A 13,760-nucleotide genomic window follows, 5' to 3' on the forward strand; every position below is an offset into this window, starting at 1 on the left:
GTTTAGATCATTTCCAGGTACATGCTGCTTCCTGATTGGTAGTTTTGGAAAAATTTCAACAATAATTGTTTGATTTTCTGGTGGCTGGTTGTTGATTGAAAGCATTTCCTGTGTGTCTAGTAAATGGTAATTTAAAATATCAGCCATGGCACATTGGAGGCACTTTCCCTTCTGAGTCAGAAGATCATGGGTTCAAGTCCTGTACCAGGACTTGAGCACATAATCTAGGATTTCACTTCAATGAGGTACTGAGGGAATGCTGTACTGTCGGAGAAGATGTCTTTTGATTAAATGTGAAAACCAGTTACCCTCTCTGATAGATATAAAAGATTCCATGGCACTATTCAAAGAGCAGGGGAGTTTTTAGTGTCCTGGCAACATTTAGTCTTCAACCAGTTGCATCAGAAAACAGATTACATGCTCAGTTGTCTCACCGCTATTTGTGGGACCTAGCTGTGTGCAAATGGGCTGCTGCACGTGCTTATAAAACAATAATGACTACACTTTAATAGTACTTCATTGTTTGTAAAGTTCATCCTGGAGATGTATAAAGCACTATATAAATAGTTTTGGATATATTTGCATTTACTCAATGGATGCTTGAGTCAATCATCATACTGATATCATACAGAACAGTCATTTTAATCTTTTGTGAGTGTTGTCCTATTGATTTGTGATACTTTTGAGAGATGTGATGCTATGGAATGTGTAGGTTGCAAGGCTTTCAATGAAATAGATAACATGAACGTTTTTTCAGCTGTTGGGACCTTATTCTATAGAATTCCGTTGCTAAACCCCTCCAAACCTCTCTTCCTTTAAGCCCCTCCTTAAAACCCAATTCTTTGATAAAGCTCTTTTAACCCCTCATAATGCCTTCTTTGGCCTGGTGTCTGTTTTTATCTGATTTTATCTTTATGAATGGCTTTGGGATATTTTTCTACAGTATAGGTGCTCTAAAAATAAAAGTTGTATTGTCCAGATACTCTGTGTTTTATTCAGTGATGTTGATTGATTGGTAAATGTTGACAAGGAAAGCAGGAAAATTCTCATGCTCTTCTTTGAATACTGCACATGGATCTTTTACATCTTCCTGAGAAAGCATGCCGGGCCTTGGTTTTATGTCTCATCTGGAAGATAGTATTGTTACGATCCCAGCTAAGGTTACCCCTGGACAAGCCTGATCCCAGAGTGGAATCCAGCTTGATAGATCCTAACTTTTACTTGTTTGTTTAGATATGTGGAAAGGGGCTACTGAACAGAGTCACTGGAGTCAGCTAATGAAGTTTTAACAAAAGCATAAAACACTTACTAAATAAGAAAAGATGAACTATATTACAATACTCCTTCACCTACAACTATACCATTACCGATATGTACAGATTTGTAAGGACAACACAAGTTACAAAAACCATTGAATACTCTAATGTTCCCAGTAGGTACACAGTCCATGTACATCTACGGCACCCTGTGGTTAGACACACCACATTGAAACCAAGTGACAGATGCCATCTCAACCAGATGCTATGGATCTCTCATCAACACCCCTCAGATGTGAGGCAACCAGTCCCACTGAACTCCATCTTTCACATGAGGGTTTCAAATCGCCACTCTCGAAGAACTCACTTTGAAATCTTCTCCCAAACCGACGCTTTCTCACCGATGCCTTCCGTAAGGGTTCACCTCCAGGTTTCAAACTCTCCTTCTGATGGTCCTTTCCCCTGTTACCACATGCATTCAAGCTGTCTTCCATGCACTCTCTCCCTCACCAACTCAGCTGTCAACAGTACCAGAGCTTCACATGCCCATACCTTCAGCCGTCTCTTTGGACCTTCTTGCCTCTTGCAAGCTGTTCCCACTTTAAATCTGCTTTCTGCAGCTTGAAGCTTGGAGCCTTTCTCTGCCCCTCACTCTTAACTTCACTTAACAGGACTTTTTCCAGATTCCTGTCCTTCCTTTGACTAGAAGGTCTGCTTGGAATTTCCTCCTATTCCACTCCCCTGTATTTTGGGATCTTTTCTTTAGGTTGGGACTGGCTATCAGTCCCCTTTGCTCCAGTCTCTCCTGGCAGCTACTTGCAAAACCAAATGAACTCAAACAGCTTCCAAAATCAAACTGCTATTTTTCTTCTTCTCTGTGTCTTTCTACGGGAGGGACCTGCCTCTCTGGTCTCCTGTTGCTAGGCAACAGTACTTTTTTTTTTCTACTCTTGTTTGCTTAACTTAGCTTGCAGTCATAAAACTCTCATTAGAAATGCAAGCAACTTTTAAAGTGAAACTAAAACCTCAACACACAAATACAGAAATACAAATCAAGCTTAAACTTTAAAGCTAAAACTCATTCCTAACACCTAAAAATACCAATATAACTTACTTAAACTATCTCTATTTCCTAACAGTATCTCCAACAGTGCAGTACTTCCCCAGTATGATGTATCCCAGATAATGTGTTCATATAAACGTGTAGATTAGGATTTCAGCCCAAAACCTCCAGACTCGGAGACGTGGGGCCCAATTTTAATGCTATGCAAGTGGATAGGTTTTTAGCAGATCCCTGTGCAGTTTTCACAGAAGACCATGAGAGTATTCAGCATGCAGGAGTGCTACAACTGAGTCAAGACTGAAATAATGCAGGCAGAATAATTAGTCTTGTCATTGTACTACATGTATTGGTTTGATATCTGAGCCATTTTGTTTGGGGTAATACAAGTGACAAGATTCTGACAAAATTTTAACATTTGTGTTTGTAAAAGCTAATATATTAGCTCTTTTCTAACAAAGTTGGGAAGTTTAGCAGATTTGGCTTTGCACTCATTGCAGTTAAACACATAATTTGTGGCTGCTTTGTCAGTACACAAATCACAAGAAAAAATCTCCTTACTTTCTTATGAAATAGCTTTTGTAGGTCTTCTAAAAGATAATACAATAGAAACAGCCTAGTGTTCATCTTGAACTATGCCAGAATGTTCATCATGTTTATGTCAGGTGATTGTAGGTCAATAGCCTACAATATTTGTTTAAACCACCTTTATAAATCTCAGTAACCTTCATAAAAATTGCTCAAGTTTGTTCCACAGCACACAGTATCTGCATGGCACTAAAGGGAATGCAAGAACAGAAAATATTATGCAACCCTGCCAAGTGTTGCTAATTTTTAATGTAAATGTATTTGTTTTGTACTGATTTGTATTGACTCCCAACTTGTGTTGCTAACATTGGAGCACTATTTCAAAATGGGAACAACTTTACGCCTAATAAAATAAGTCTGAGGAGCTTTTGCCTGCAATCTTTCTCTTCAGTTTGTGATTCCGCCCTCTGACAGGCAACTTGCATATTGGTGAGTACTGAAAATTGCCATAAAAGTGGTTCAACACAAATTAATTATTTAAATAAAATGTACACATAGCGCACATTACTTTCACATAGGCTTACTCAGAGGCAATGTTCCCTCAGTTGAACACTTGCTTTCAATTTGATAATGCTTAGATTATGAAATGAGTATTGACACTGCTCATCACCATGATTCTTGTATGCTACTTTGTCCCTGGAAATTAGTAAACATCAGTAAACCACAACAGCAAAATTCAAGTCATACATTGGGAAATCTCTTTCAAAAAGCAATGAAGGAAGTAACTTCAACCTAATTGAATCAAACGCCAATTTTACTTTGTAATTTTACTTTCTATTGACTAGGTTTTGCTCCCAGGTGATAGGTTAAAAATCTAACCCTATAAATCCATGAAAATAGTCTAAAGTAAACCGTGAAGATAATTTAACTGCGTATGTTTACAAGGAAGTTATGTTAAACTTGTATTAAACACTGGTCCAGCCTCACCTGGAGCACTGCGTCCAGTTCTGGACACCACGCTTTAGGAAAGTTGTGAAAGTATTAGAGAGGGTACAGAAAGGATTCATGAGAATGGTTCCAGGGCTGAGGAAATTCAGTTATGTAAATAGATTGGAGAAATTGGAGAATAGGTTGGTGGGCAGGCGGGGACTCCTGGTGGGCTTCTGAAAAAGCATGAAACCTCATCCACAGGCCAAATGAAGTTTCATGAGTGAACTAAAAATCTTGGAATATTTCAAAATAAAAGTTATGGACATGTCCCGACTCATGTGACAATGTCACATGAGGGGACATGGCAGCAAAATTTTTTTCTCATGTTTATTTGAAGTTTCAAATCTGAGCTGATCTCCCTGAGGCAGCACTTTGCCTCAGGGACGTCTGTGCAATCTTTCGCGTGCATGCGCAAAAGAGCGCACTCCCAGCTCAGGGCCTTAATTGGCCCGCCCACGTAAAATGGCGGGGCGCCCCAGAGCAGGGGTGCCCATCGGGAACCTGTCCGCCCACGCCCACTCCCACACATCCCTCCCGACGGGGGGAAAACGTTGCCCAGGGTGACGCAAGGTGAATTGCTCATTCAGAAAGCTGACACTGAAACAGTGGGCTAAATGACTTCCTTCTGTACTGTAACAATTCTGTGATTCTATATAATAGTATTTGCTATTGTAACAGCAACTGACCCAGAATTGCTGGAGTGGTGCATGTCAAAACATACCCAGTTAGTTAGTCTGTTCACTTCAGCTCAAAGATGTTTTCCTTACAATGTTGCTTGAAGAGTGATTTGTTGCAAGGACATCAGGGCATTTGGGACCTTGGTGAATAATAGAACAAACAATGCATCGCCTTAACCAATGAGATTAAAGAATTGAGGACTGAGGTGAGGCAAATTAAAGTGAGTGAATTCAATCAGGTACTGGAGAACTAGAAAGAGGGTAAGAAAGATTGGATTAAGAGAGGCAGAATAAAATGAGACATAATGGAAATGTAAGCAAAATATGAAATTTAAAATTTGATTTTAAAAATCCTCAATAACACTTTGCAACCTGAAGAAACTCTACATTTTATTTGCTCACTTTCTGGGCCAAAGAGGTTAATTTGAAGTCATTAGAACGGCTATTATACTGTTAATTACTAATATTCTCCGTTGTTTTTAATGGATGATTAAATGCAGCAGTATGTGAGATGCCATTTTTGCAACGCTAACAGCAGAGTAGTGCACATTGTCCAGCAAGGTTTGGCTATTCGCAATTCACAGGCTGTTTCTTTCTTGTCACAAGTTATTGGCCAATTTGCACATTAATAATGACATACATTGTCCTGGTGCCATTACTTTCTCAGCAAATTCTGTGCAATTGTGTCATTCTGAGTAGTAATGGTTTAATCACAAAACATTATCTACAGATTATTAGCCAGTTGTACTAATTTAAATGTATTACCGTTGTCTAAACTTTTATTACTTAAATGTTATCTGCGTGATGCTTTTTGATCAAAATACTGTAATGCCTCTCTAAATGTAAGAGCTAATCTTTGAACAGTGGACTATCATCTCCCTACATGTTCTATCAGTTATTAACCACAGAAGTTAAATTAAATACATTTTCTACAGAATTAAAAATTCTAAGTATTTCCAACTTAAAACATCCATTTGAAAAGGACACGAGTATTTTGAATGTCTTTGATTAATTGATTAGTCTGTTGCTAGCTTTGTTACTGTTTAACTAAGATGATTTGATTTGTCATTTCAATTTTGAAGAGTAGCATGCCCGTTTGATTATCAGGTAATACAAGCAAGCTGGGTTCATTCTCCAAACACACACCACTCCAGGATGTTGCCGCAACACTACTACTGTCCCAGTAGCAAAGAAACAAGGTAGGAGCTGAAAGTGATTACTCTGAAGTAATTATATCAGATGAAAGTAAAGTATATGGGAACAAAACTCCTCATTATATTTTGTGCTGGATTTCACTTTCCTGTTAAATTTTTTACTGAATCTTCCTGATTTCCTGCAAAGCCAAGTTTATTCTATTAACTTCCTTGTTCAATTATATCATTTATTGCATTTTTAAGCTGAATTTTTTATGTATAGGCACTATGGATATTGTGTGGTAGATTTCATGCCGTGTCTTTTGAGTATAATTTCAATATATCTTCTTGCTGTTTCCCCACCTTGCTCTTAAAAAACGACTTATATTTATATAGTATCTTCCATATGTGCCTTTGTTGCAACTCTACTCACCTTTCCCACCCCAATTATTCTTATTCCCCTGTTCCATTAGTTAGATCAGGGCCCTGACAAGGCAAAGATTGGAAGTAGAAGTCCATCTCCACACCTGGTTCATTAATTTTCCAGGCTCTAGCCAACTTCACTTGAGGTTTTGGTCCTGATCCACCACGTGCAATTCCACAAGAGAGTAATTAACACCCTTGAGTCAATGTGTGAACTTGCTTTTACAGGGTGCATTAACCAGGCTATGGCAGTTGGACTAAAGGACAGCCCTCATTTATGTTTCAAAATGTTTTTAAAAATATTTTATGTATTAGATCTGCTTTACATTAAGCTTGCTCAAACTATCTCACAGTGTTGTAAAAAATTTACATCACCTTGCATGACTTTTAGTGGTAATAGAATTCCTTCCTGAAAATTAAAAATAATTGTGACAAAAATAATTTAGAATTCCACAAGGAGAAATAGATAACATATCGATTTTCTTGTGTTGCTCTCAGTTTATTAGATCATCACAACCCCATAATGTTTTACTGTCTTACACAGATATCAATTTCTTATAATTTATTTTGAAACATAACTTGTATCACCGCTCATATTGTATAAAAGCTCTGTGCTAGGCTGCACTCTACAAGGTATCAATCAATCTTTCGAATAGCAGTAAATGGAATGTATCACAGTATAAGTGCTGTCTATTGCATTCTGATTGTATCTAATGTAATGACTTACAATAGCACTTCCAAATTCCATGGTAGGGATATGCTTGTAACTAACTCCTGCTGGCTGGTTCATGCCTTATATTCTGTTCTGATATAAAGTTGCCAACTATTACAAAACTGTGGCTGAAAACAAATCCCTCTGAACTTCTAGGGTACTGTATAGAATAGAACAGACAGTTGCTAAGAATATCCAGAGGTAGGGTGACATTCTTTTCTTGTGAAGTGCAACCATGCCACAACTAAATTCTTTTCACTTTAGCTCCTGGTTGCAATGGAATGAAGTCACTAACTCAGGCCTAGTTATGTGATATACAGCTTAGACACGAGGGACACAAGGGTGCACACTGCCGACTTCAGGGATACTCAGGTGTATACTGCAGGTTCCAGGGAAATGAGAATGCATTGTTTAGCCTTCCAGAAGGGACTGTAGTATAGTCATTCTGTTACTGGACTAGTAATCCAGAGTCCTGTACTAATAATTTAGGAATTTGTGGAATTTAAAATTCAGTTAATGAATTTGGAATAAAAAACTAGTATTGTTAGTGGTGATCATGTAACTACTAGATTGTTGTTTATAAACCGATCTGGTCCTTCAGGGAAGGAACATACGAATTAGGAGCAGGAGTAGGCCACTCGGCCCTTTGAGCCTGCTCTACCATTCAATAAGATTATGGCTGATCTGACTGTAACCTCCCGCCTGCCCCGGATAACCTTTAACCCCCTTTGTTAGCCAAGAATCTATCTAGCTCTGCCTTAAAAATATTTAAAGACTCTGCTCCCACTGCCTTTTGAGGAAGAGAGTTCCAAGGACTCACAACCTTCTGAGAGAAAAATATTCTCTTCATCTCTGTCTTAAATGAGCAACCCCTTATCTTTAGACAGTGACCCCTAGTTCTAGATCCTCCCATAAGGAGAAACATCCCTTCCATATCCACCCTGTCAAGACCCCTCAGGATCTTATATGTTTCAATCAAGTCACCTCTTACTCTTCTAAACTCCAGCAGATACAAGCCTACCTTGTCCAATCTTTCCTCATAAGACATAAGACAACCCGGCCATTTCTGGTATTAGTTTGGTAAACCTTCTCTGAATTGCTTCAAATGCAATACACCCTTCCTTAATTAAGGAGACCAATATTGCACAAAGTACTCCAGATGTGGTCTCACAGTGCCCTGTACAACTGAAGCATAACCTCCCTATTTTTTATTCAATTCTTCTCGCAATAAATGATAACATTCTATTAGCTTTTCTAATTACTTGCTGAACTTGCATACTAGACTTTTGTGATTCATGCACTAGGACACCCAGATCCCTCTGAATCTCTGACCATTTAGATAATACGCTTCTTCTTCATTCTGCACAAAATGGACAATTTCACATTTTGCACATTATACTCCTATTACAGATGTTAAGCTAACTGGCCTGTAGATGCCTACTTTCTGTCTCCCTCTCTTTTTGAATAAAGGAGTTACACTTACTATTTTCTAATCTATTGGCACCTTCCCAGAATCCAGGGAATTTTAGAAAATTAAAACCAATGCAGGAACTATCTCACAAGCCACTTCTTTTAAGATGCTAGGATGAAGTCCATCAGGACCTGGAAATCTGCTATCCTATCTAGAATGGCCTATATGTAACACTAGATTCACAACCATATGTTTGACTCTTGTCTGTCTTCTGTAATGGCCTAGCAAGCCTCTAAATTAAGGGCAATTAGAGATGGGCGATAAATGCTGACCTTAACAGAAACATCCACGTCCTGTGAATAGATAAAGAAAAAAAGGGACATACGGGCGCACCAAACAGATTTCAGGACACTCCTTGTGTTTTTGAGGTCATTCTGGGAACTGAGTTTTCAGATCCCCACCGCACCCCCCCACCCCGCCGAAGCTGGGAGGGGCCCGAAAATACTGGTCCTGGCAAGCACGACGGTTTAAAGATGCTATTCCCAGAGATAGCTCTTGAAAGCATGGCTACTCACCAATATATGGGAGACCCATATAAAGGCACAGAGGTACATGGCAGTCAATACCACCTGCTCTGTAGAACAATCATTGAGCAGGCCATTGTGCTTTTGAAGATGTGATTCTGGTGCTGAACTGGTAAGTACCCTCCAGTACCCTACTATAAGGGTCTTGGTCAATGTGTTGATATGCTGTGCTCTCCATAGCATGGCCCTCCAGAGAGGTGTGTGGACCTTAAGGACAGTGAGGCCCTCATTGGGGCAAAAGCAGGAGCAGGAGATAAGAAAGGAGGAGGAAGAGGAGACAGAGAGAGATGACACTGAACAGAAAAGTGCCCCAGCTGCACTGTGTGGCTGGACACGATTCAGCGTGCAAAGGGCTCATGAGGATGCCATGAATGTCAGGGATCTCCTGATCCAGGAATGCTTCAACAGAGTACCTCTGACCCAGATTGAGGGGCATGGCATGGAAAAGACTCTGAGATATCTGTGCTAACACATCCATGGAAGATGTAGCCTAGAACATCTAATCACTTATTGCCAATGAAGGAAGCTCATCTGCCCAGAAGCTTTGCCCTGGAGAATCCCATTAGCTCATTCACTATCTCATATCACTTTTCCTGGCATGGCAGCAATAAAAGGAGTCCCAGATGTGTGGCTTAAAATGTCAATATTTATGCAGTGCAAATCGAGGAAAACAGTAGAACACACATCAGTGACACACTCAGTGCTCTGTGTGACCCACTGACCTTCTCCTGCCACCTTCCGGGGACAAGACCTCCCTCTTCTTCCTTGTGGCCTCCAATTTAGATCCAAGGCAGCATCAATGAAGGAGCAGCCCTACCCTGAGTGCCAGGCTTCTGGCTTTCCTGTGACATCTCACTTCCCTTGATGGTGTTGAAGGCTTTGGTACAAACCAGCAGCATGGGGAGTCTAAATCAGTCCTATACTTCATCTAACCCAACTCTGTTCCCATTCCCACTGGCTCTAATTGGACAGGGAACACAATCACCCGCCCAACCTATCAATTATGGGCTCACCCCAAGAAAATCTTGATTTTAATCAGTTTCCTACCAGAGCTGGGTTTCTGACCTGAAAACAAACCCAGGGAAGGGAATCAAGGGTTATGGGGAAAAGGCAGGAAAGTGGACTTGAGGATCATTAGATCAGCCATGATCTCATTGAATGACGGAGAAGACTCGATAGGCCAAATGGCCTACTTCTGCTCCTAAGTCTTATGGTCTTATAGCTCCTGTTTTCTGCCTCTGTGGCAAAAGTTCAGCCTCAAGTTGCAACATATGGTTGATAAACAGCTCTGAATAAAGACCTGAAGCCCATTATCTCAAGGTAACTGAATAAGCTAAATTAGGACCACATTTCAGTTTTAGAGTTATTTTGCCCTCACCCGCCCAACCGTGAACTCATGGGATTGATTGGATTAAATTGGATTGGAATCTAACCATCTACCCTTGACATTAAATGGCATTGCCATCGCTGAATCCCCCACCAAAAACATCCTGGGGTTTACCACTGACCAGAAACTGAGCTGGACTAGCCTATAAATATTGTGGTTGCAAGAGCAGGTCAGATGCTAGGAATCCTGCGGCAAGTAACTCGCCTCCTGACTCCCCAAAGCCTGTCCATCATCTATAAGGCACAAGTCAGGAGTGTGATGGAATACTCTCCACTTGCCTGGATGAGTGCAGCTCCACCAACACTCAAGAAGCTTGGCACCATTCAGGGCAAAGCAGCCGCTTGATTGGCACCACATCCACAAACATTCACTCCCTCCACCACTGACGCACAGTAGCAGCAGCGTGCACCATCTACAAGATGCACTGCAGAAACTCACCAAGGCGCCTTAGCAACATCTTCCAAACCCACGACCACTACCATCTAGAAGGACAAGGGCAGCAGAGCATGGGAACACCACCATCTGCAAGTTTCCCTCCAAGCCACTCACAAACCTGACTTGGAAACATATCATTATTTCTTCACTGTCACTGGGTCAAAATCCTGGAACTCCCTTCCTAACAGCACTGTGGGTGTACCTACGCCACAGGGACTGCAGCGGTTCAAGAAGGCAGCTCACCACCACTTTCTCAAGGGCAATTTGGGATGGGCAATAAATGCTGTCCTAGCCAGCAATGCCCACATCCCATAAATGAATAAACAAAAAAAAAAATCGCCTGTTCACAACTCCACTGGAATTATAGAGTCAAAGAGTCATAGAGGTCTACAGCACAGAAAAAGGCCCTTCGGCCCATCGAGTCTGCACCGGTCAAACAAGTACCTAACTATTCTAATTCCATTTTCCAGCACTAGGCCCATAGCCTTGTATGCCATGGCATCGCAAGTGCACATCCAAATACCTCTTAAATGTTATGAGGGTTTCTGCCTCTACCACCCTTTCAGGCAGTGAGCTGCAGATTCCCACCACCCTGTGGGTGAAAAAATTCTTCCTCACATCTCCTCTAAACCTCCAGCCCCTTACCTTAAATCTATGCCCCCTGGTTATTGATCCCTCCACCAAGGGTAAAAGTTCCTTCCTGTCTACCCTATCTATGCCCCTCATAACTTTATATACCTCAATCATGTCCCCCCCTCAATCTCCTCTGCTCCAAGGAAAATCACACCAGTCTATCCAATCTCTCCTCATAACTAAAACTCTCTAGCCCAGACAACATCCTGGTAAATCTCCTCTGCACTCTCTCTAGTGCAATCACACCCTTCTTATAATGTGGATTCTAGAACTGCATGCAATACTCTAGCTGTGGGCTAACCAGCATTTTATACATTTCCAGCATGACCTCCCTGCTCTTATATTCTATGCCTCGGCTAATAAAGGCAAGTATCCCATATGCCTTCTTAACCACCTTATCTACCTGTCCCACTACCTTAAGGGACCGGTGGACATGCACACCAAGGTCCCTCTGATCCTCAGTACTTCCCAGGGTCCTACCATTCATTGTGTATTCCTGTGCCTTGTTTGTCCTGCCCAAGTGCATCATCTCACACTTATCCGGATTAAATTTCATTTGCCACTGATCAGCCCATCTGATCAGCCCGTCTATATCATCCTGAAATCTAAGGCTATCCTCCTCACTATTTACCACCCCATCAATTTTCGTGTCACCTGCGCACTTACTGATCAACCCTGCTACATTCAAGTATAAATTGTTTATATATACCACAAACAGCAAGGGACCCAACACTGATCCCTGTGGAACCCCACTGAACACAGGTATCCAGTCACAAAAACACCCCTCGACCATCACCCTCTGCTTCCTGCCACTCAGCCAATTCTGGATCCAATTTGCTAAATTGCCTTGGATCCCATGGGCTCTTACCTTCGTTATTAGTCTCCCGTGCAGGACCTTATCAAAAGCCTTGATGAAGTCCAAGTAGACTACGTCAAATCCATTGCCCTCATCTACACACCTGGTCACCTCTTCGAAAAATTCAATCAAATTGGTCAGACACGACCTCCCCTTAACAAAACTATGCTGACTGTCCTTGATTAATCCCTGCCTCTCCAAGTGTAGATTAATTCTGTCCCTCAGAATTGCTTCCAATAGTTTCCCCACCACTGAGGTTAGACTGACTGGCCTGTAGTTTCCTGATGTATCCCTTCCTCCCTTCTTGAATAAGGGTACCACATTGGCTTTCCTCCAGTTGTCTGGCACCTCTCCTGTGGCCAGAGAGGTATTGAAAATTATTGCCAGTGCCCCTGCTATCTCCTCCCTTGCCTCACTCAACAGCCTGGGATACATTTCATCCGGGCCTAGAGATTTATCTACTTTTAAGCCTGTCAGACCACTTCAAACCTCCTCCCTTTCTATGCTAATTTCTTTAATTATATCACAGTCCTTCTGCCTGATTTCCATACCCACGTCGTCCCTCTCACTTGTGAACACCGACACAAAGTATTCATTTAGAACCCCACCTACGTCTTCTGGCTCCACACACAAATTACCACTATGGTCCTTATTGAGCCCAAATCTTTCCCTAGTTATCCTCTTATTCTTCGGCCAGGATCTTTAGGTTGGCAAGTGGGGGGCAGGGCTCCCCAGGGCTTCCTGGTGCTTCCTGGCGGACGTCACGCTGGGCAGGTCTAAGTTGGCCGACGCATTCTATATTCTTTTAGGGCTTCCGCTGTTTTGAGCCCTCGGTATCTGCCATAAGCCTCCCTTTTTCTCTTTATCCAATCCTGTATATCCTTTGACATCCAGGATTTGTTGGTCCCACCCTTTATTTTTACTGTTTGTCTTTGTCCTTTGTCTTCATTATCTTCATAGTGAACTCAAAGGAAATTAAAATCTGGCAAGGTGTTAACTGGTTTTTTGTGCTCTTGCTCAATTTGAATTTCACGACCTCCCTCCATATATTTTGCTAAAATAATCCTCTGAATCATAAAGGTAGCTTTCCCCAACCCAACCTCACTATTTTCTCCCACCTCTGGGTGCCATTTTTCAATGCTGGGATATAGTGCCAAAGGTACAGACCTATGGTACCTTGGTAAGTGGCTGTCCATGATATATATGCATAGAGTTAAGACAGTCTATTGCACAGAAACAGGCCATTTGACCCAACCAGTTTATACTAGCATTTATGCTCATCATGAGCCTCTTCTAAACCTCCCCTCTTCTTCTCACTGTTTCAGTATATCCTTCTATTCCTTTTTCCCACATGTGCTTTATAGTTTTGGACTCCCAACACTGGAAGAATTTTCTTTATGTTTACCCTATCAAACCTCTCGAATTATGACCCTGCACAGTAAATGCTTGCCAATTATTTGAGCATGGTGGGGGGAGTTGGGGGGTGGTGCAGGGCAGGGATGGATTTTAGGCAAATTCGCAGATGAGCACAATTTTATGTACGCCTACCATACATACAAATTGCTTTCTAACACAGATCTAGAAATTTTAAAAGAATTAATGTACATCAGTCAGGAGCAAATATTCTGACTGCTTTTTCCCCTTCCTTGTCGAGGTCAACTGTAGTACATGGCTA

The 13,760-nt window shown here is 41.4% G+C and overlaps 1 protein-coding gene across 1 annotated transcript in view; it reads left to right on the forward strand.

Annotated features, from left to right (window-relative positions):
- LOC144692397 (E3 ubiquitin-protein ligase RNF170-like) overlaps nucleotides 1-13,760 on the forward strand; it is a 50,657-nt gene that overhangs the window by 8,084 nt on the left and 28,813 nt on the right. Inside the window, exon 2 of the mRNA XM_078561204.1 lies at nucleotides 5,594-5,710. Coding sequence (XP_078417330.1) covers nucleotides 5,594-5,710 — 117 coding nt within the window. The remainder of the gene's footprint in view (nucleotides 1-5,593; nucleotides 5,711-13,760) is intronic.

Source organism: Cetorhinus maximus, chromosome 17 (assembly GCF_964194155.1).
Source record: "Cetorhinus maximus chromosome 17, sCetMax3.hap1.1, whole genome shotgun sequence".
NCBI classification, from domain to species: Eukaryota; Metazoa; Chordata; class Chondrichthyes; order Lamniformes; family Cetorhinidae; genus Cetorhinus; species Cetorhinus maximus.